Genomic DNA, 23,938 nt, shown 5'->3' with positions numbered 1-23,938 from the left:
TATCTTGTCACTTCTGTGACCTTTTTAGAGTGATTGATGCTGTTTTTTTTTTTTTTTTTTTTTTTTTTTTTTTTAAATGAAATTGCTCGTAAAGAATTTGATCAATTATGTAATCCAATACAGCCCCCGGGAGTGCTGCTTTTCATCTGTTCTTCTGCTATCTATACACATTTTTAGGGATAAGAACCATTTGTTTATATTATTCATTCCCCTATTTGTAGATGTACCATATTTAGAATTAGTTTTTGGTGACAGTCAGATTATTCCCGCTATGGCACCACAAAGGCCAAACTCGGTATTATCTATGAAGACGCAGACTTCAGATTGTCACTGAGTCAACACAGATTGGCGCCATCTCGAGTCGCGTGGCATTATTCACGGCTTACATTCACCATCTGGCACTAATGCAAAGTTCTCAGCTATTTTAGCAGCAGCGGCATCAAAAGTAAAAATGCATTTTTCATGCATTTATCCGAAAGGCACGATCCTCAACACAAACCAGAAAACAATGTCCGACCACGATACATGAAGACAAGACGTATTTTCATTAAATTTGCTCATTCATTGCCTTGTGTCTGAATATAAATGTGTCACAGTAACAGATAAACAAGGGGAGATGTGACGAGGGCTTTGATTCAGGAAGGAGGTTAAACTGGTCGGGATGACAGTCGCTGATTAAATGCTGTTTTTATGCTGCTGTTATTTTAAAGTCATCACCTTGTCTGATCCATTTAATGCTCAAGTTCAATGCTACAATAAGACATTTCCTGGAAACTCGTGATGTTTTTTTTATTGCCTTACTGACTCTTTTTTTATGACCTGCAGCGCTCTTAAAATTTCATCTAAATTAGAGATGATTCAAGGGTTGTTCATTTATGACAAATCCCTGCACATGTTTCCTTTTCTTATCAGAGATCTTTCACAGATTTCTTTGTGAGATGTCTCAAATACAAAGAGCTGGTGCAAATATTCGGACACTGCATGATGTCCGATGTTTGTTTTTTTCTTTAATCATGGCCTCCGACATTAACACCTGACAGTTTAACTGCATATGAGAACATGATCATTCCTCTGCTGAACGACAACAGTGGCGTGCCCTACATATTTTGGCCTTTGCATAGTTACTTTGCACAGATGCAAGTAAATCCTTTTCAGATGTTGAACCGACTCTGAGAAGTGCAGTCAGAGAGAATTTGTCTCTTGCCCGGGGCAGCTGAAAACAAACCAAATTTGAGCATGCTGCTTTCTGCAGAGCAAATTAGTACAGACGAAAACACAAACCAGAAGCCCCACATGTAGACTCGAGTCACAAGAGCACTTTCACAGCACTCTCTGGCCCCTTTATTTTCAAGTTATTTCTCTCACTGCTTCATTTTTAGCTTCTCTTCTCTCCTCCCAGTTGCTCTCTGTCAGCACTCATCGTGTGATGACTTGTCCTGATCGCACATGACCAATTTTAGACGTAGTCGTGGGAGACAAGGTTATACAACGATCTGAGTGGACACGCAACATGTCCGAGTCATACAGTACACACACCCGAGTCAGGCGCAGCGTGCACACTTGTTCCCGGTCACGTAGCGAAAGCACATTCTTTCTGTTTCTGCCTCTCTCTACGAGAACATAGTCAATCACGCACACACAGAAGAGCACACAAGAGCAGCAGCGATGAAGCCCCGCTTCACATCACCAGTGGGCTCTGACTCCTCGATCTCTCATTTACCTGTTCCATCACTGGCTCCTCTCTTACTCTCCCTCCGTCTCCCTTGTACTCCTCCCCGCTCCCTCCTCCTCTCATCCTCGACTCTGTTGCCACGGCAGCAAAACCTGACAATGAGAGAGAAAGAGACATAGAGAGCAAATGCCATCTGAGTCATTTAATCCCCAACCTGTGTATGTGTATGCATGTGTTTGTGTGTGAACATGAAGTTGAATATGTTTGTGTATATCTCTATTTATTTGTTGTATGTGTGCGTCTTTGTGCGTGAGTGTGGCGCGTGGGTGTCTAAGTGGGAGAGCTGTGTGGAGTCGGTTCATCAGTTCATCACAGAGCTGTGGCAGTGCGAAGGCAAACACACTACCTTTGTCTGTCTCACCGCAGGAAGCCGCACTGTTTCCGATTTCTGTTTTATGTTCACTGTAAACACGTAGTCATTTTTAAAATAATAGTCTCCCAACAGCTTCAAGTGATTCACAAACAGCTCTGTGTGGCCTGACTGATCGAACAAACAAAACTTCTGACTGTGAACGTTATGATGTAACGTAGTTTCTCTTGCTGCAAAGAAACGGAAATAATTTAAATATTCTGCATCAACATCTCTGTTAATATGAGATCCTGGTGTCTCTGCACAGTCAAGTCAGATTTCTTTTTATAAAGCACGAGGACATACAAATATCTCAATGGGCTTTACAGGCAGAAAGCATCAGGGCTAAGCTCTCTATGAAGAAAAAAATACTACTCGCACACGAAAAAAAAAAATCCTTTTACACATGAGCGAAAAACAAAAAAAAACAATGGAACGAAAACTCAGGAGAAGCAATTCAAAAAGACATCTCTCCTCCTCGGATGGCCGGCTGTGCAGTTGGAGCAGCAATTGTTAAAAAGACAAAACAAGAGCAAAAAATTACAACAGTAAAAATTCAAAAGACATGTATAGTCCAACAATGGCACATACTTAAGCAAAATACGAAAGGATACCATTATATAAAATCCTATAAATAAACTTGTGCCGTCCGTTTATGATGAAAGTGAAAACATTTCATATCCACTCTGACATCCACCTAATGGCTAACGCTGATTTAAACTGACAGCGCTCCTTTCTTACTCAGACATTGTTCTCTTTGCAGAGCCATGTGTAATAATATGACTCTTGTATTTCCAAGGCTTTGTTCCGAATGCAAATTTTAGCTCTCCAAACAAGCCAGGGGGCGAGTGAGTTCAAGGAGAGCTTCCTAATTGTGATTAAACTGCCGCGCTTACATAAGCTGCAGCTGCAACAAGTGGGACCTGCATTGATAGCCAGAGACACCGAGCAACACATCTTTTTTTAAACAGTTCCTGGGGAAAGCAATGCACCGAGCGTTACCCCCGCCACAGTCACATGCACACACACACACACACACACACACACACACACACACACACACACACACACACACACACCACTGCACTAATCTGAACAACGGGTGGCACATATGGACGCGATAAGACTACATGCAGACATGTATCGGGATGCAGATTTAGAGAAAACAGAAAGATGCACACACGCTGTTCTTTGAACCTTGTTTGAGAGTTGGTGTGTGTCTGCGAGTATGTTTGTGCGTGACATACTCGGATGTGACAGTGTCAGGAGCACAATGGTTCCCCAAGCAGGCGGTGTCACTGACTGAGGGCCTCTTTGTCAAGGAGAACACTGGGAAGAATTTATCCATGTTCAATGAACAGAGAGAGGGAAGGAGAGGGGGGACTGTAACAGAGAAAGTGCACTGTTGAGATTGAAGAGACTGCTGAGAGCTAAGATAGGGAGAGAGAAGAGAGAGGTCAGTGAAGAGACAGGGGTATGGAGTGTTCCTAAGGAAGAGAGACAAAATAGATAGAGGCTGAGGGAGACGAGATACAGAGGTGGGGGAGGAAGGAGAGACAGAGAGGGTGAAAATGAGAGATCAAAGTGTCTGCAGCCCTGCTGAGGGAGGACAAGGTGAGGACATGTAGGAAGTGGGTGGGTGCAACAGCGAGACGGAAAGCTTGAGACTGTGGTTGGAAAAATTAATATGAACACTTGAGGCAGTCCACAATATAAAGGTCACGTGATAAATGCTGTGAGACTCATGATTGGGGAATGTTTTCTTGTTTGTTCTTGTTGAGTTTTTGATCATTTGTTTATTTAGTAAAATGTATAGGAAAAGGGAATTGTAATTGCAGAAGCTTGAATGACATCTTCACACTGCTTGGTTTGTCTGATCAAGTGCCCAGATTTTATTTCCATCATGAGGAATGGTGAAAATCAACAACTGGATTAGTTGCCCCAGTGCAGCATTTTTTTTTTCAGAATATTTATCAAAATATTATTAGAGTAATGTAAAGATAATATTGCTTTTTTTTTTTTTTTTTTTTTTTTTAACTTGCTATTGCTCGTCCCATGGTAACAGTGCAGGAAGTAGTGTGGCCCTTTTTGGTTGTGTTAATTAGGTTGCAGCTCAGCTGACATTCATACAGGAGACTACGGGAATCTTTGCCAGTGCAACATTAGGTTTCACCACAGTCTGTCCCAAACTTTAAACCAGTTTAGTTTCCTCACTTTATCCATGTAGAGAAACATGGGTGAAGAACTGGATGTTAAAAAGTGATATTACTACATGTTGCCTTGTATTGAAGCTTTGTCTAATGATCAGGTTTTTGTGAGAGGTGTTGATTTAACTGAGGAGTTTCTTTCGTTCAAGACAGCACAAATTGCAAAGACAAATATTCAGCGCTGTAAGCTTCGCAGGGTTGTATTTGTTGGTGTATCATTGTAATGAATTGCATTTACGTTACTACAGCTATTGTATTCACTCTCTTTATATGGTTTAGTTTGCATTTAGAGTAGTTTTACAATATGGAGCCCTTTACTTTTTGTTTTTCCATACGGACAAACTAATATAACCTTTTACCCAACATTCTCCAGTCAAGTAAACATTTTCAAAAATCAAATATAAGATGTACGTAGCAGCTCGCTGGTAGGCGACATCACATGAATAAATCATGTTTGCTCAAAGTGTTAGACTTCACCTGGAAGTCGGGCATGCCGCAAATCTGAATTTTAAAAAGGATGTATCACTGCGAATGACAATGAGAGTAAAATAGGAAGGAAAGGTGAGGTTACAAATCCTCAAAGGGGATAAGAGGAACATAGACATGGTGATATAGAGAGGAGGACGGAGCCGAGACAGGATAGAAAGTCAGAGATGGGGAGATTAGAGAGGTGCATGTAAGAGGAGAGGGAGCAATGAGTGCAAAGGGAAAATGCTGAGTCAATAAAACCAAGAATATGTGCTGCTGTTTTGATATTAGATGCAGACACAAAGTGCTAAACACATAATCCTACAAAAAGTCAAAACAAGGGGAAGGGTCCTCATTATTTTCCACTCCCACTGACTCTCCTTGTACACAAACACACACCAACCAACCCGCCCGCCCAGCTCGTGTGTGTGTGTGTGTGTGTGCGTGTGTGTGCGTGCATGTGTGTGTCAATGCCCACTCTGTGTTGCAGACAACAGGCGACTGTGACTGTTAATTGTGAGAAGAATGAGTAAAATAACACTCGTGTCCTATAATTGCTGGCGGTACAGTTTCCTCAAATCCACAGCCACTGAAGCCGTTCCACTTGCAAATTCAATTACGGGAATGATTCATCCTGCCATTATGATAACTGTCAGATTTTCTTGTGTCATACAATAAGGCAGGAGGGGAAAAACAAATGAGTCGCCAGCCACCCGCCCATCCCTCCTCACCCTCTTCTTCTCCTTCTCCTCACCCCCCCCCCCCACCCCACCCCCAAGCTGCTTTTCTCCATCTGAGTTCTTTTTTGTCTTTCCCTGCATCACTCTCTCTTTTCCCACCCCTCCCCTGCTATCGCTCATCCTCCTTCCTCTGCCTTAGTCTCTGTTCATCCTCTCTTCATCTGCCCGGGGGTGTGAGAGGAGATAGCATTCCCTCGTTTTCTGATTTCCTCCACCCCCCCCCCCCCCCCCCCCCGGCATCCCAGTCTGGCCCCCCCTTTGCCTGCTCGCCTACCACACAACCCACCCACCCCTTCTCCCTCATGCTCTCTCTAGATAATTAAGATCTCTGATTTTACGGTTTTCTCTTTCATAATAGGCTCTGCAGACACTACGAGCATGCTGCCAAGTCTCTAGCACACGCACGCACGCGCACACACACACACACACACACACACACACACACACACACACACACACACACACACGCACAAACAAAACGGCAAAAACACACAATTATGCATATGTTTACATACACGTACATCGAGATGAATGCATGCACCAAATAGCTAAATCTCTAGCTGGGATGAATGTGCCCTCTCAAACTCTTTCTGTCTCACACACACACACACACACACACACACACACACACACACACACACACACACACACACACACACACGACAAGTAAGGATATTTATGCGTTTTAGCTTTTTGTGTATTTCTCAGTGGTGCCAGCATGTGGGGTGACTTACAGCGAGGGTGCAGAATGAAAGCGAGCGAGGGGAGCTAGAAGCGGTGTTTTCTGTACCGCTCAGACTAGTCTGGCTCCGTTCGGCCCTTTTGCTGCTCCATCTCCCCACAGACTGACACCCGACCGCTACAGGGACTCAGCTATCTACTGCTGAGGCAACAGAGCTCGTACAGCAGCCAGAAACACAGCCCTCGTAAATTAAACACGGTGATAGTATCTCGCCGTCTGCGCTCGGGTTCTTTCTGACTGTGTCTGTTTCCCTTAATCCCCCCCCCACACACTTTATTATACTACCTTGCAGATGTTTATTTTCTTTCATTCACCTGAAGTGATGGAAGAAGATCACTCTGTGAACTGTATATTGCACTCTGCAGTTGAACCAACAGCAAAAGCACTTTAAACTATATAATCAAAGGCACGTTGGATGTTAGACGTTTAAAACGGTTCATTAAATGTAACAATTAATTGAATGTATCCTGCTGATTGTTGTTTGTTGACCGTTTGACAGGCAGAAAAAGGCAGAATGTTTTTAAAAATGTTTACACCCATTAACTAGCTGTGCATTATCTTACAGTGAGTAGTTTTTAGTCTACCTCTGACTGAATTGAAGGAAAAGAACATGAAACGTTAATCGTCACAACCCATACACAACATGAAAAAAACATGTATAGCCAATCAACCAACAATCAAGCGTCGAGTGGAGTTACTAAAAACAGGGACTAAAATGTCCGATTGTAAAGCTTAAAAATCTCAAAGGTCAATAAGAAAATGCAGCTGGAGTGCAGTTTGCTGTATATTGCATTTAAAAGGTGCAAATAGTAATAATATATTACTTTTTGTCTTTCTCTGCATATATATATATATATATATAGCTCTGGAAAATATTAAGAGACCACTTCAAAATTATCAGTTTCTCTGGTTTTACTATTTATTGGTATGTGTTTGAGTAAAATGAAAATGTTTGTTTTATTCTATAAACTACTGACAAGTTTCTCCCAAATTTCAAATAAAAATATTGTCATTTATAGCATTTATTTGCAGAAAATGACAACTGGTCAAAATAACAAAAAAGATGCAGTGTTTTCAGATCTCGAATAATGCAAAGAAAACAAGTTCATATTCATTTTTAAACAACACAATACTACTGTTTTAACTTAGGAAGAGTTCAGAAATCAATATTTGGTGGAATAACCTTGATTTACAATCACAGCTTTCATGCGTCTTGGCATGCTCTCCACCAGTCTTTCACATTGCTGTCGGGTGACTTTATGCCACTCCTGGCCCAAAAATTCAAGCAGCTCTGCTTTGTTTAATGGCTTGTGACCATCCATCTTCCTCTTGATCACGTTCCAGAAGTTTTCAATGGGATTCAGGTCTGGAGATTGGGCTGGCCATGACAGGGTCCTGATCTGGTGGTCCTTCATCCACACCTTCACTGACCTGGCTGTGTGGCATGGAGCATCGTCCTGCTGGAAAAAAAAACACTCCTCAGAGTTGGGGAATATTGTCAGAGCAGAAGGAAGCAAGTTTTCTTCCAGGACAACTTTGTACTTGGCTTGATTCATGCGTCCTTCACAAAGACAAATCTGCCCGATTCCAGCCTTGCTGAAGCACCCCCAGATCATTACCGATCCTCCAACAAATTTCACAGCAGGTGCGAGACACTGTGACTTGTCGGCCTCTCCAGGTCTCCGTCTAACCATTAGATGACCAGGTGTTGGGCAAAGCTGAAAATTGGGCTCATCAGAGAACATGATCTTACTTCAGTCCTCTATGGTCCAATCCTTTATGGTCTTTTGCAAACCTCAGCCTGGCTCTTCTTTGCTTCTCGTTGATGAAGGGCTCTTTTCTAGCTTTGCACGACCTCAGCCCTGCCCCTAGGAGCCTGTTTCTAACCGTCCTCGCCGTGCACTTCACCCCAGCTGCCATTTGCCATTGTTTTGAGGTCACTTGATGCCATCCTACGGTTGTTGTGACATTCGAATGAGTTGGCGGTCATCCCGGTGAGTGGAGAGTCGTTTTCGTCCTCTGCCAGTCTGGAGCTTTGTTGTCCCTAATTTCTGCAGCTTGACCTTGTTCTTATGAACCGCCGTCTTTGAAATTTTAAGGATGGAAGCAACCTGACGCTCACTGTATCCCTCTGCCAGTAAAACCAGAATTGAACCCTTCTTTTCCTCACTCAAAACGTTTCTTTTTAACTCTTTTGGCATGGTCAATAGTCACTTTTTTTATTATTCCAATTACTTTTGAGGTACTCGTAGCACTGTTTCTGCCATCCAGCTGGTCCTATTGCAAGAGGATAGTGATGACCACAGCACTGGTTTTTATACTTTTCGTCATTAAATAAGATTTGGTTCAGGTGATCATCTAATCAGTACCTCATTAAGTAGAATCAGGTGTGCCTGTATTGGAATTCAACAGACGATGGAAAGGAATGGCTACCATACACGTAGAGATGCTGATTTAAGATATATATACAGATAGATGTAGATAGATATAGATATAGACAGATAGATAGATAGATAGAAAGTCCTTATTTTTAGAATGTCCCTATAACTCTGAAAAGCTTCCAGTTCATTCAAAAAGCTGCTGCCAGAGTATTGACAGGAGCTATAAAGACAGATCACTTTTCTCCCATAGCTTCTTTTCATGGGCTCCCTGTAAAAATCAAGAATAGAATTTAAACTCCTTCTCCAAGCTCTTAATGACCAAGAATCATATCTTGAATAACTCAGTACCATATTAACAGAGCGCTTCGCTCGCCGAATGCAGACTTACTTTTGTTGAGTTTCCAAAAGTAGAATCGGAGGCAGAGCTTTCAGCTTTCAGGCCACTTTCCTGGAGAACCAGTTTCCATGCTGTGTTACAAATGACATACTTCTCTTGTACACTAACAGATAGTGCTCTTACATGTTAGGACTGTTGCTAGGACAATTTTGACAGTGTAGTGTTGTTTCAAATCGCTCACTGGCGTTCTACACTGACTAGAAATGACCTCAGCATGTGAACACATCACCTGCCAAAATATCTGTAGCTTTAAATTTCTCCCCAGAAATTAACATGTTTTCATGCCTTCTGTTTTACACAGTAAACACACGGATGGCTTCTGTCCAGCAGCACTATGGTGGTACTTGGTGAAAAAGAAACACTTTTCTGCTGTGTTCAGAAACAGAATTCAGACGCTTTAAGTTGAAAATTCTTTACGTTGGTTGTCCTCTACATAGCCAAGATAGCGACCGTTTAAAAGTGTCCATCGTTTTGCACATATTTTTTTGGACTTTTTTGCACTTACAACATAGTGAGTGTTGGTACGTACGTACGCTACTTGGAACACAGCACCAGTTTGAGTTTGGGAGGCAGACACCCTCTCTACTGTTAAGATTTGGCTTAAAACTTTCCTTTTTAATACATTTTATAAATATTTCTGCAGCTATATGCCTGGTTTGTTGCTTAAACAATGTGGTTGTTGTTATTTTGCTTCCTTTTGTGATTGAAATGTGTTTTGGGACCTTGTTGCATGGGGATTGTAGACTGAAAATACAATTGTTTTGAATTTAGGTTATATGGTACCTGATGAGGTACATTTTTAGTTAACTAGTTCTTGAATTGTGTATTTAGTTACAGGATTTAAGAGCAAAGAGGGAATTATATAGTTTTATTAGTTGAGCATCATTGACGAATGTCAGGAGATTGATTATTTTCTTGTCTGTGAGGAAATTAATCGACTTTGAGATACAGACAGTAGCGATGAGTGCAACGTTTGTCATCATTGAGAAGCATAATAGACTGATAAACAGGGCTTTACTGCTAAACTAATGATGGAGCAATGTGACAGTACAGAATGTCCCAGATATTCTTTATTATATGCACTGGATTATAGCTATTGATTAATTACTGCAATACACAGCACAAGCATCATTTTAATGTTGCATTAGATGAGGTAATAAACTACTTATTGTTCTGTTGGGAGCTTATTCTGCAACAAGTAATCATATTTTTAAGTTGATTTTTTTGTTTTTGGTTAATTCTTTTCACGTAAACTAACGATTAGAGGTCAAATAAATCTTCTGGAATAAAAGTTTAATATTTACATTTAGTGGAAGTAAAAAGTTACATAAAATTAAGGATTCCAAAGTAAAGTAGGCCTACAAGCGCTTCCAATTCATACCTGAGCGCAGTCCTTGAGTAAATGTACTTTTCCACCGCTGCTCTTCTGTCTTTCTATCTCTATCCTGCTCTGCGTCTCTTTCTGCAGAGACACTTTCCAATCTCTTTTCTCTGTATTCAATTTTGTTCTTTTATTCCCTCATCGTCGCAGGCCCATTCCCCTTGCTTATTTTTTCTCTCTCATTCTCCTCACTTCTATCACAGCTTTCCATCTCCTTCTCCCCTCCCCTCCTCTTCCTCTCCTCTGAGTATAGATACTATAATCTTCTCTGTCTAATGCTGTCAATAGCTCTCAATAACAATGAAAAGCACCAGTTCCATCCCATCATTGATGAAGGCGTAGCCTCAGTTGGGATCTTATTCGTCATCATAGCAATCTGCTTCTTGGTAATAGCCAATCAGATGGCTCCTGTGAAATGCAGCGCTCCCATGATAGGTTCCCCATTGTTTTGATTGACTGCACCTGAGGGCCTACCACTTCAGCTGGGCTCGATCAATACACCATCACACACTCACACACCCAAGGTAAGCGCAGGCTCATACATGCCCCTGGAATAAACACACCGGAACGGACACGCACTCACACACGCGTACGCATACGCACACATACATTTTGGGGAAGAGTAAATTGAGAAAGAGACCGCTGGTGAGGGAAGCAAACAGAATACAGTAGTAACAGCCAGCAAAATGGAGCGCTGTGATGCACAATGCACAGCTGTGTGACAGCATTGTGTGATCTCACGCTCAGGTCAGAATAATCTGCTGTTGCATAACCATTAAACACATGTCCTCAAATATGAGCATGCAGCTTTTAACTTGTTGGTGCCGTGGTTATTTATTTGTAACTTTACTGTGTTAAACAGGAATGATTTATTGAACACAATGATAGGGAAAATTACTCCCACTGTGTGCCTGTGTCACACATACAGATGGCCCCGCATAAGCCCTGCCTCTGTTCACTTTGAGCTGCGGTAACCATAATGAGAGCAACACAGCCATCTGCACAGTATGGTGTATGCTATTAGAATTACAAGCATGTTGACGCACACGTTTGCCACCCTTCGAATGAGACACGCAAAGTCAGATAGGAAGAAAGAGAGGTCAGTAATTGCTTCGAGGGCTAAGAAAAAAGGAGAAAGGGGAAGACGGAGAGGTTTATAGGATGTGAAGAGGGATTTGAAGCGCAGAATTGCAGGTGTTTTTTTTTTATTTTTTATGTGCTCTGAACATCAAAGCAAAACAAGTGTTGGAAATGTGACTGAGGGGAAAAAAAAGATGAAATGAAGATCTCAAAGGGAAAATGGCAAAAAAAAAAAAGGATAAAAGATGGATGTCGTTGACCAACAAGCCACGACATCTGCGTCTTTCTGCACAAACACACAGTGCCAGCTCATTTCCATCCCCCCAAGCACTTGTCAGGGTCGAAGGTCAGCTCCCACGACTCCAGCAACCCCCTGTTTATAGCTGCAAGGGTCAATTGAAGGTCCTGAACCGAGTGTTTCCGCAGTCTGTCAGACCTGTCTGAAGCTCAGACCAGTGAACCAGACGTTTGAAGCGATCCCAGGTCAACAACCCCTACCACCACTGCCCCATCACCAGCACCACTGCTGCCTGTCTGTCACACAACACTCTTTCTTCTCTCCATTGTCTTCATCCCTCCCTTCATCTCTCCATCCTTTCACACTGCCTTGTATTGTTGTCAGTCAGAGTGAGGATTTGTTACTCCTTGAGAGGGTTGCTTAGCACCGCTGGAGCTCAGCTGAGCTCTCTTTGTGTTTTTTTTCTGTGTTTGTGTGTCTGTTTGAAGGTGGTGGTGGAGGTTAGGTTACAGAAAACATGCGAGTGGGTCCAAACATGCGGCATATAAGTGTATGTTTGTGTATGTATTCAAGGCTGTTGCCTTTGCCCTATCACTCTGTGTATCTAGTATGTGACTATGTATCTGTGTTTGCCTTTGCTTGTATGTGTATATGTACAATGTAGATGTGGATGAGTGATGTTTTCTTTGAACTGCCTCTGGAGATCTCCTTAAGGCTGGATCCTGTCACTTCTAAATGGCAGACTTTCCACAGGAGACATGAATAGAGTTGTGTGTACTGTATTTTATTATTAGACAGGCTGTATGCATGGTACGGGGCTGCCCGTGTGATGTGACAGCGAACATCTTCATAGCTGAGTGTGAAAATGTACTGTATGTGCTGTCAAATTACAGGTGCTCCCACTACATGGAGGTGTGACAGTGCAAACTGAAGTTACACTGCATGATGACAAGTTAAAGAGAGACGTCTTGTGCTGGGAGAGTTGATTTCGTGTCCATTAACATGCAGTGCGTCCTCCGCTCCTGCAGGTGGTGGTACAGGCAGCCAGCAGACCGTTCTCCATGAGGAGCAGTAGAAGATGCCGGCTCTGCCAGCACTGCTGCTGTCAATACACTTCCTCTCCTTCCTGCTAATCACCATGCCGCCACACTCCCTCAGTCAGGCCCCCCTGCTCTCCTCCGTCCGAATGGGTGAGTGGACAGCCATCCTCCCTTATCCACCTGATCTGGGGCAAAAAGTTTCTCCACATCCACTTCTTGTTTTTGTTCTGTCTTGGTTCCTCAAAGAGGAGCTCACCACACTCAACAGTAGACAAGGTAGACTGACGGTGAAGCACTTAAAATCCAAATTAGCTCTAATAATATCGTCAAATATTTCAGTAAAACCTTCCATTAAGTTTCCCAATTTTACTCCTCTCTGATTGGCAGATACATATTTAGTAGGATTATTTCTGTCGTTTTAATCTGCCCTTTAATCTTCTTGGATTACATTTTTGTCTGACCAAGACAGCTCATGTACCAAGATGTTACACAAAGTAATGTAAATGAGATAAATTTTGAAAAAAAAAAAAAAAAAAAAATCTGTTACAAAGCCGGGTGATATTGTGCTAAATGCCTGTCAGAAGCATTTGTCAGCTTTTCAACGGATCAAAGGATGGCTCCACTGAGCCCGAATCATCTCTGCCCACAATCATTAATATGTCAAAGGCAAGCTTCATGAAAAATGTGAAAACATATGGTAAATATGTAAGACAAACTGCTATGACAAGTTGAAACCAACAATTTCTGACCCACCTTTGTCCAAAAACAAGCCATTTCCCAGCTACACATTTACGACAGAAACATAACGGTGGTGTAAGTCTTTTCATGTTGCTGTCAGCAGGAAGGCAAGTAATCATATTTCCCAACATGCTGAACTACTACTTTAATTTGTGATATTGTTTGGATTTTCTCCCGTGTAATAATCTGAGTGAGGATAAATCATTCTTTTGTTAGTCGGCGGTTCTGATTCTTCTGTAAACTCCACTTGTCTTCCCACCACACATTCCCACATGTACTTGAGCACAGATAACATTGTCAAACAGTCTTCCAGCTCTACTCCTCCTCATCATGCTGTTTGCTTTCTGCTCACCTGTTCTTCCATTCTCGTTGCCCTCCATCTTCACCAATCTATCCTTGCCTCTCTGCCTCTGCAGCGGCAATCCTGGATGACCAGTCTGTGTGTGGGCGCGGCGAGCGGCTGGCGCTGGCCCTGGCCAGGGAGAACATCAACAGCGTGATGGAGGGCCCGGCCCGAGCCAGAGTGGAGGTGGACATATACGAGCTGCAAAAAGACTCCCAGTATGACACTACTGACACCAGTGAGTGGAGCCGATGCACTCCAAAGACAACCAGTGGAGCAGATATGCACAATCCATTAGAGAGTGATGAAGTTCAGCAAAAAGCATGAAGGTGTTGCGTCTCATTAGCACAGGGAAACAGTGACCACTAATACAGAGTAGAAAAGAACAGTTCTGTATACAGTAATACTGCAGGTTTTAATCCAAAACCCCTCAGAAGGGTGTTGAAATACCGCTTTGAAAAAGATAATCACGTGTTTTAAAAAGCTGCCTTTATTTTAACAAAAACCTCCAATGGTGACCAGAATGATAAAACACCACCACTTTCATGCGATTAGGAGCCAGTGAGGGCTTTTGATGATTAGTTTACATGTCATTGGAGACCAGTAATGGGCCACTAAGACTGTCTCATTAAAACCAGAGGACCCATGCCTTCCAGCAACAGCTGGCACTGTGCGAGCCATGATAAAAACAAATCATCAAATACTAATACAGATGAGCAGTGCAGGCCAACAGAAAGCAGCGGCACACCACAGAGGCTTCTCCATGAAATTTGTATTGATATACAGAGTTAAAACAGAATGTTTGGAGTCCACAAAGACAGAAGAACTGCTGAATCCAGCCACCGAGGAGACAGAGGCTCCCTGCTCCTATTCTCATAGGTCACCGACCCTGCCACAAGCTACTGGCAAAATGTCTGTGTGTGCTTGAGAAGGGTTGTGTACATATGTGCATGCTTGAGTTGCAGGCGTGCGTGTGTACGTGTCTGTGTGTCCTTGACCGATGGGCAGGAGACTCTGACAAGCTTGTTTGCTTGCAGCGTTTTTTTTGGTCTCTGGATCAGAGAGCTCATCATCTTACAGCTACAGCTGACTGAGACACGCTTGCACGCACTCACCCACACAGGCACTTTCACATGCATGCACCCACATCCCTCTCTGCAGATGCACATTCACACACACAGGAACAATGTGAGCATGTACACTCACACACATACGCAGCCACGCATGCACACATTCGCACATTCACAGACAGTGGCAGATACTGAGAGGCAGTAATTGGGATGAAATAAAATACCAACCAAATATACCAGACAGAGAAGAGCTTCATGACTCCCAGAATAACACAGTTAAGTCAGCAGACTCATTTCATTTGTGTCTGAAATCATCTGTCAGGTGGGTAGAAAGAAAATATCTTGAAGCACATTAAGAGATACTATACAGAAATATGCAAGTGAATAATTTAAATACTTTAGTCCCTGAATGCATAGCATGGTCAGACTAAGTTTGTTATGGGGACTGGTCAATAACAGATGTTTGATTTTTTTTTACATGTAATTCTTGGCTCTCTTGCTCTCATATCTGTTTGTTAAATACGGAACTACAGCCTGCTGGTAATGAGCTTGGCTTCGCATCAGGACTAGAAATGAGGACACAGCTAACATGGCTCTGTCCAAAGCTAACAAAATATAGCTCCCAGCCCTGTTAATGCTCATTAAAAAATATATTGTCTTACTAGTTTAATCCTTATAAAAACTGAAATTTATAAATAATTTGCCTGTTACAGGGGTGTATGTGCACTACTATTTCTTCTGACAACTCATAGGAGCCAAGAAAATAGTCCATAACAGTCCATAACCCTCTGCAAAACTGCAACTTACTGTTTTTACACTTATGCTTTGATATAATGTGTTAATCGACAAGCTTTGGATCAGGGTTTGTCCCCCCGTTTACATTCTTCTTGTTCATCTTAGCTAACTGGCAGCAAGCTGTAGCTTTATGTTTTTTTTTTTACAGACAAACTATATGATGAATAAAACTCTCAGCAAGAAAGTTAATTTAGTGGTTTCCACAGGTGAGGTTGCCTAGAGTGGCTGCGAAGAAAGCAAAACTCCCTCTTTCGTAGCAGTGTGTGGTTTGTTGCTTACAGTAGAAACATGGCAGTCCAACGTGGCGTGCTCCATGAAAGAGGACCTGCTCCTTATGTAGATATGAAAGGTTCATTCTCAGGTAATGAAAAAAACAATCATGCCTAGTTTCAGGTGATTGCACACTAATGAAGACATAATAATGAATATGAATATTTATTAAACAATTCATAGATTCTTTAAAATCTCTTGGTCAGGTGGACATATGAGTCTGTTACAGCTATTGATCAGACAACAACAAGTTGAGGTTGTCTGTTAATTCAAGTATACAACATACAGTGAATATAACCTGTCATGTTCCTTCTTACTTCTAATCAGTCATGTATCTACTCATTATATTGTACACAGAAAACTACAAGAAACAAAATACAGAAAATTTATGTAAACATGATAATTGAAAGACTCTAATTGGAACAAAATGTGTGACTTTAGACCTAAATACAACACATGGATATAGTGGAGACATCTGTTGGGGTTTTAAACAATGGAATCGATGCTGTTTGTACTGTACACAGAATCACAGTAATGCTGTTTACTTGAGTTATTCCTGAGCAAAGAAATGATCGATTTAATAGTCACATATTTTCTCATGAATGGTTGATGTAATAGACAAATGTGTGAAGCTGCTTTGTTCCCACACTATTGTCATCCTCCTCAAAAAGGGTAGTCATGAAAACTGGCATTTGTTAATTGAATGCCAGTCTGTTGGTATTGTTCTGATTCCAGAGATATAATTAGAGTAACATGTCTTAAAAACTATTAAAAACGACTGTCGAAACAAGCGAATAATAGCAGCAGGCAACCTATGGGCTGCCCTGTTGTATGTTGAGTATTTTTCTCCAAATAAATCAAATTGTATTGACACAGATTGTCCTGTACACAGCGATGAGGGATTTAAAACGAAAATCATAGTACAACCTCCTAGTAGTTTTTTTTTGCTGCATTTTAAATTCTCACACTTTTCCCCTGACTGCATCCCTGGCTGTGTGCTAAGGCAGTGCTGCCATCAAAACAGAGCTGAGGAAAAGTGTGTGTGTGTGTGTGTGTGTGTGTCTCTGCATACTCTGTTGATTTTCCTTTTTTCCTTTCAGTGTGCCAGATTCTACCCAAAGGCGTCGTCTCTGTGATAGGTCCCGCCTCCAGCCCCGCTTCTGGCTCTACTGTCAGTCATATATGTGGGGAGAAAGAGGTGAGTGTATGCATGTCTCGTACCTTTCCCTCTCTTACTTACTACCCCTCCTACTCACAGCGATGTTGTGATGAATGCACCAAGGGATTCAGTTCACCTTGCCTATTGAATTTCTTCTCCTACAGTCAGCCAACAGTCACGTCTTCTTTCTCTCTGAAGCCTTTTATTCTTAGGTCTCTGTTTTCTGCCCCTGCGACCTTTCTTTCGTCTTTCTTCACCCTGTAGCCAAGCCAATGGATGCTGCTTATTTTACATTTTATCCTGTTGTGTGTGTCTAAGAGGGAGTAAAACTACAACACATTGGTTTTTCTCATTGTTTTCTTGCAGATCCCACATGTAAAAATCGGTCCGGAGGAAACTCCCCGCTTGCCGTACCTGCGCTTTGCCTCTGTTACTCTGTACCCCAGCAACGAGGACCTGAGCCTGGCCATAGGAGCCATTTTGCGCTCGTTCAGCTACCCCTCGGCCAGCCTGGTCTGCGCCAAGGCTGAGTGTGAGTACACACGCTGCCTGTTGTGTAGTTACACAGTGCATTATGTATGACTGCCCGACCGTGTTTGTGTCTAGGTGGGCGTAAATGCATCAGCTGTGTTCTTGCGAGCTTGTTTACCTTGTGTGTGTGCAAATGCCTCTGTGGGAGTGTTGGCACATTCGCAGTGTTAGGGCGGATATGACTGTTGGACACTGACTTTGACAGTCTGGTCATGAAGTTCTGTCTGTTGTCAGAGTTCAGAACATGCTGCAGACCTCCTATTTATTACTCATGCACAATGTCTCTTATCCACCTGAGAGGGCCGTCAGGCCAAACCAATTTAATACATATTGGTGTTTGAAATCCTCTCCAGTATTTGGAGAATTTGGGGGACATTTGATTTAACTTGCCAGGCGCTCAAGAGAGCTTCAACATCACAGAGGATTCGGAGCTTAGTCATTAGCCCTATTTATTTTCATTTTGAAAGAGTGCGTTATTGATTTTATTTTGCACTCCCCTATCGAAAGTCCCAGGAATTGAAGGGCTTGGTCGGTTTGGAGCTGCAGCTTTGTAAACGGAGCTTTGTGAATACGTGACAGAAAGTGCTATGAAGTGAAAGAGGTGGCAACATTTCTTCCACTGAATAATCGACTGTCTTCTTGTCCACTCCTGAGTGAAACTGAGCCGTTGTACAGCTGTCGACTCCTCACACCAGCCGAGCAAGAACTGAAGGGCACTTACATAAGGAATTAGTGGGACCACTGAAGTCTGTCCACTTCTCGTGGCAGTGTGAAAAGGGCAGATTTTGACAAACAAAAAGCTGTGACATTATGAAAAATTGATCCAATCATTGAGATGCTTTCATTATCCCCCCCAGCAGTTTGCCAGCCTTCCCGCGGCTTCCTGAAAGTAAGCTGAATTCCTTGTGGACTTGTCATTTCACTGAACTAAAAGAGCTTTGAAATGTCATCAGACATCTTTCTTTTTTTTTTTTTTTTCAGTTTTGATCATCAGTTGAATGGGTAGCTAAGAGCCTTGTCCTTCACAAGGCTTTTTCTTTCTCTTAAGAATTAGAGGCAACAGATCGCCTGGCTGATAGCGTCGGGGCCAAAAGATGCAGCTTTTACAGGTGAAGATACCGAGGGCCGTGTTTGTGTGTAATATATTTGGCTTGAAGGTGATCTTTACAAGGTTATCGCACTCACAGACTCTGACCCACTTGGCTGCCGCTATCTATCGCCATGGAGCTGGTTGCCATGGCTGCTGAATAGGTGCTAACTGCCACTCAACAGGCTTGCTCTACACTCTGAACAACTGTGTGGGTGTGTGTGTGGCAGGATATATGTGTGCGTTAAATATAATTTTTTTGTCGGTGTGCTTGGTTCACTTTGTCTGTACACGTCTTTGAGTGGCAGTGTGTGTGTGTGTGTGTGTGTGTGTGTGTGTGTGTGTGTGTGTGTGTGTGTGTGCGTGTGTGTGTGTTTGTGTGTTCCACCGCCTGAGTGTACTGTGTGGGGTTTTGAGGTACTTGTATGTATGTGTCTGTGTGTGCGGCTCAGCTGTGGCGCTGCAGAGGTTCAACATCAGAAAATGTTCACCACCAGCTCACTTGTTTTATTCATCTTGTTTACTCCAGCGTAGAGTGGTGCGTTCAAGTGAGTAGACTTTCTGTCTTTTTTTTTTTTTGTCAGTGAGGTGAGTAAAGTGTGAAGTCGCATGTTTCACTGACGTCCACCAGACGTGCATGATAAAGATATGTATTCAGAAAGCGTTCAGTTTTGCAACAGCATATTAATGGCATGAATCAAATTGTTCCATCTTCAGTTAGGTATTTTGTTAAATGAGCAAGAGTCTGAGATTTTTGGGTCATTTCCGATGTATCCTTCTTGCACTATGTCTGGGTCAGAACCGGCTATCTGAGCCTAATTCCATTATGCAGTTTTCATGAGATGGATGAGGTTAAGGACAGCGAGAGGGAGAGACTGAGCGCAGGGAGGAGGAGATGGTCGCGGCGTATAGGAGCGAGATGGATAAAGACAGAGAAGAGGTAACTAGAGCGCAGGGTTAAGACAGGAGAGATAGAGAGGTTAGAGCTTATGTGTGTGAGAGAGAGAATATGTGAGAGAGGAGGAGGAGGAGAGGAAGCTGTAAAGTGCATTGATTTTTTTTTTTCCTCCTTCCTCAAACTAATTAAAGTTTTGGCCTGGTTCAGTGATTACCCCACTGCTTACAGAGGCTTTCTCCTGCTGAAGGGCTCTGTGTGCTACCTCTCCCCTCCTCCCTCTCCTCCATCCATCCCCTTCCCCTCGGTCCCCCAGATGCCTGCCCCACCACTTATTTACATAGCCAGGGGTGCTTTACTATGGAATTACAATTAGGAAGCAGCAGAGTAGACTTTCTAGTAAAGGCTTATTTCACACATGATGTCAAGTGAGTCTTGACTGCCATTGGTTATACTCATTTTCAAGAGGAATTCACTTGAAGTGGGCAAATTGTCTTGAGCGCTGTGTTTCTTTCTGCTTCTCCGTCCGTCCATCTTTCTTCCAGAGGTTTGCTGAAATGTTGTGTCTCCCGTTTAGTCGTTCGATTTGAAGGTTTTCTCATGCACATCGTATTTTTTTTCACAGTATATGCAGTACATTACTGAAAGAACTGAACAGCAATAAGTGAAGGATAAAGTGCATTACCAACCCATCAGAGAGCACATACAGTACCTCTGCCAAGACTGCACAGCCTTCTAAATTTATTATTTTATTAAAAGACAGTGTTAACAATTTGTCATGTTGATCAGTTGATTGCAGACATTCATTTTAAACCTATCTGGGAATACGTGGGCTTTGTACACAGATACATTTCAACTGAGTCAGACTCGCAAGCAGAGTTGTGTTGAGGGATTATATTTTTTCATGTTGCTGTAGCAATGTACAATGTACAATGTATAATGACATCATGTTTTTCTGCACAAATTGTAAATTGTACACAGATAGATTCATTTATTTAATGTTTATTTGTATCGGGAAAAATATGTAGTATAAACCAATGCCACACACCACAGCATTTATATATTCTATAAGCTAATTTGCAAGGCCAATCCAGATGGACCTTTTAAAATACTTGTTATCTTGTAGCAACTGCACAGTAGCATTTAAATGTTTCAAAGGTTTATGTGAAACCAAAAGAAATTTGGACATATAGGTGGGGATAATATAGTCATGACATTTTTTTCTGGTGATTAATTGTCATGCAAATACTGAAGACTAACGATTGAATTGCCTTTTTCTGTTCATTTATGCCACTATTATAGGACAAGCCTCATCATAGTTTGATAATACACTTACACATAATGAATAAGAAGAGACATTTATTGGAATTTAACACTAGAACTTATAAATACATTTTTTATTTCTGTTGCTTTTTTGTAACTAAAATTGCACAGGTTCAGATATGACATGAATATCAACCTTAATATACAAAGCCTGTTACTGAAATATACAAAGTTGGCATTAATACTCCACTTATGTGCCATTAAATTATAGCAAATGAAGGGAGCGCTGAGATGACATCATTGAAAACGGTGGAAAATGATGTGAAAATATGACATTTATGTCGGTTTCATTAAGATGTTTTTATAGAAACTAATGGAAATGGTTGTAACGGTTATGAACAAATGATTATAGTGAACTGATGGTGATTATGTCATAATTGTGAGAGTGCTACATCAAGGACACTGTGTTTATGAGCAATGAAACTAGTTTGGAAGCCAGTCATGGTTCAGTATGTGATTTAGACAAGTGTTCACAAACACTGAATGGACAGTAAAGCGGGACATCTTGTGAAATTTTAACCAGCTAATAAAACATTAGTTATTCATCAAAGCAGAGTGTTGTGTGTTCTGAGATATCTTAAACCATGTATATGTGTGATATGTAAAATCTTAACAGCAGACACACGTGGATAGCTGAAAAAAAAAATAATTTAATATATACAGGCTTAACTCATTAAGATCACACCAGTGTGCATCTACACTTTTGCCTTAATTTGTGTTTATGTGGGAGGAGTGATGAAAAAAAAACCTGTCATGCAAAAGTAAAATTGTGGAGAATAAGTGTGAAAGGAACTAGCCCAATTCATGTACAGTCATAGAATAAATTGTGATAAAATATATCTTATGCATCACAGCGGAGGTTGTACTGGCGAAATATAAAATACTGTATAAATGGCGGTGACACTGTCCGTGTCAAAAACGAATCATCTGTTTTCTGGCCTACTAGGTTGTGAGATATCCTACAAACAGCAGAAATAAATACAAACCCTTCTTGGTGGGCTTCATAATAGCTGAATAATCGGTCCTACTGAGAGATATGGTTAAGGCAGACATTACATCCTATTTTAAATTATGTGTCATTTCCTTGGGATTTAGACCAACCATCAATCACTCTTTGCAAAATGACACAAATATGTGGCCATTCCAGGGTAAATCAAGTTTTCCATTGGCCGGGCACAGCTTACATTTTGGAAATATGTGCCATGTCTGCTGATACAGACACTGATATGTGGCTTGCTTCTGCTTTCCTTGGCTCTCCCTCAGGCCTGCTGAGATTGGAGGAACTGGTCCGCCGCTTTCTCATCTCTCGGGAGACGCTGTCAGTCAGGATGCTGGATGACAACCTGGACCCGACGCCGCTGCTGAAGGAGATTCGCGACGACAAAGTGGCCACCATCATCATCGACGCCAATGCCTCTGTCTCCTATCTCATCCTGAAGAAGGTCAAATATCAATACATTCTTCAGAGCCGCCCACATGTGTTCAGGACTCAAAGTTACTCTTGTATACAGTACAAACAGTATGACTCGAGGGGATTTACGCGTTTCTCTTTTATGTGCCCAACTGGGAAATTTAGGTTACGGTCATGAAGGGCAAGCAGAGCTTACCATCTGTAAAATAATAACACAACTCCCTCGAAGTTCCACAGCCCACACATTTGTTGTTGTAACAGAATTAACATCTATTTTTACCTTCTGTGCCCTCGAGAGTTGCGTAGGGAACAATATCTTTGCCTGTCTGCCAGCAACAATCACTTACACTCTTATGAAAGTATTTGACAAAAGAACATCTTTTGCTGGGATGCAGTGCAGATGTTACCCAGGCTCGTTCTGATTCATGGTGCGGCCTGTAACGCCGGTAGCCAGGCGCGGTGACTCACAGTTTGAATGCGTACGGGATGTTTTCACTGGGCACATAGGAGCGGCTGTCCGCCCTCAGCAAAATGTTCTAGTGTTAGCCCGATGATGTAAAACTGTGATTAACGTATGCTCCCTCTCCCTCCTTCACATTCTCGCCCATTTCGTCCCCCAACCGTCTTCTTTGCTCTCTGCCTCTCAATAACTCTTCCCCTTTGCCCTCCCCCTGCCCCCCTCTCTGCATTAATCTTTCCACATCGTCCCTTATTCCCGCTTTCCACATTCTCTATCCCACCTGCCTCTTCTTTATTTTTTCCACTCCTTCTCTTTGTCCTACAGGCGTCAGAGCTGGGGATGACATCAGCATTTTATAAGTACATCCTCACCACCATGGTAAGAGCATACCAATTCCTCCCCTTTCACTCTTCTGTCTTTCGTTCCTTCACTTCTCCTCCTCCTCATCCTCTCTTTTGTTTCCTTTATGAGCGAGCAAAGGTGCTAAGGCGGAGAAAGTATTCGATAAGGGGGAGGTAATGAGAGGTGACAGAGGGGGAAAAAAAAGGCAGAGGAGATGAAAGATGTAAAGAGGGAGAGGGAAGAGTTGGAGAGTTCAGAGAAACGAGCGCACTGTACAAAGATGTGGATGTGTAGGGGAGGATGGCAAAAAATGGAAAGAAAAAGGGGGTCTGAGGTGAAGGTGGTGACAGATGTGACGTGCCTTTTTTTCTTCTGCCACCTGCCACCTTCACTTTGCTTCCGGTGTTTTCATCTGCCTTCCTTGATATACTCCGCTTCTAACATTTGAATTAATGTGTCATTTTGTGCCGCATGTCTGATTTATTTACCCCCCCCCCCTCCCCACCTGCAGTCTGTACGTGATGTGATCTTGTGCTTTAGATGCACTTGTATGCATATCAGCTACTCGAGTCATTTCCATCAACTTCTCTCTTCCCTGTATGACTGTTTTCCCCTTTGCCTCGCTGTCTGGCTTCTTTTTTCTCTCTCCATCAGAGATTAGATGTTGTCTCTCCCCCGTAGACCCTCTTTTTCTTTATTGCACTTCTCTCTGCACGGTATTTTTCTTCCGTAACATTTGATAGACTGTCAACGTTGTCA

General features: G+C 42.2%; 1 protein-coding gene across 6 annotated transcripts in view; it reads left to right on the top strand.

The window, feature by feature from the left end:
* The window catches only part of grik5 (glutamate receptor, ionotropic, kainate 5), a 90,599-nt gene that overhangs the window by 43,034 nt on the left and 23,627 nt on the right, over positions 1-23,938 (top strand). For all 6 annotated transcript variants that reach the window (XM_069142395.1, XM_069142394.1, XM_069142391.1 and 3 more), the window contains 6 exons: positions 12,744-12,905; positions 13,910-14,074; positions 17,072-17,169; positions 17,497-17,662; positions 22,230-22,408; positions 23,162-23,215. In XM_069142395.1, coding sequence (XP_068998496.1) covers positions 12,794-12,905; positions 13,910-14,074; positions 17,072-17,169; positions 17,497-17,662; positions 22,230-22,408; positions 23,162-23,215 — 774 coding nt within the window. In that variant the 5' untranslated portion in view covers positions 12,744-12,793. The remainder of the gene's footprint in view (positions 1-12,743; positions 12,906-13,909; positions 14,075-17,071; positions 17,170-17,496; positions 17,663-22,229; positions 22,409-23,161; positions 23,216-23,938) is intronic.

The sequence above is a fragment of the Embiotoca jacksoni genome, unplaced genomic scaffold (assembly GCF_022577435.1).
Source record: "Embiotoca jacksoni isolate LCO1_2020_lvr unplaced genomic scaffold, fEmbJac1.0.p SCAF_11, whole genome shotgun sequence".
Lineage (NCBI taxonomy): Eukaryota > Metazoa > Chordata > Actinopteri > Embiotocidae > Embiotoca > Embiotoca jacksoni.
Note: the sequence above shows the minus strand (reverse complement) of the source record. Positions and strands in the feature narration are given on the sequence as shown.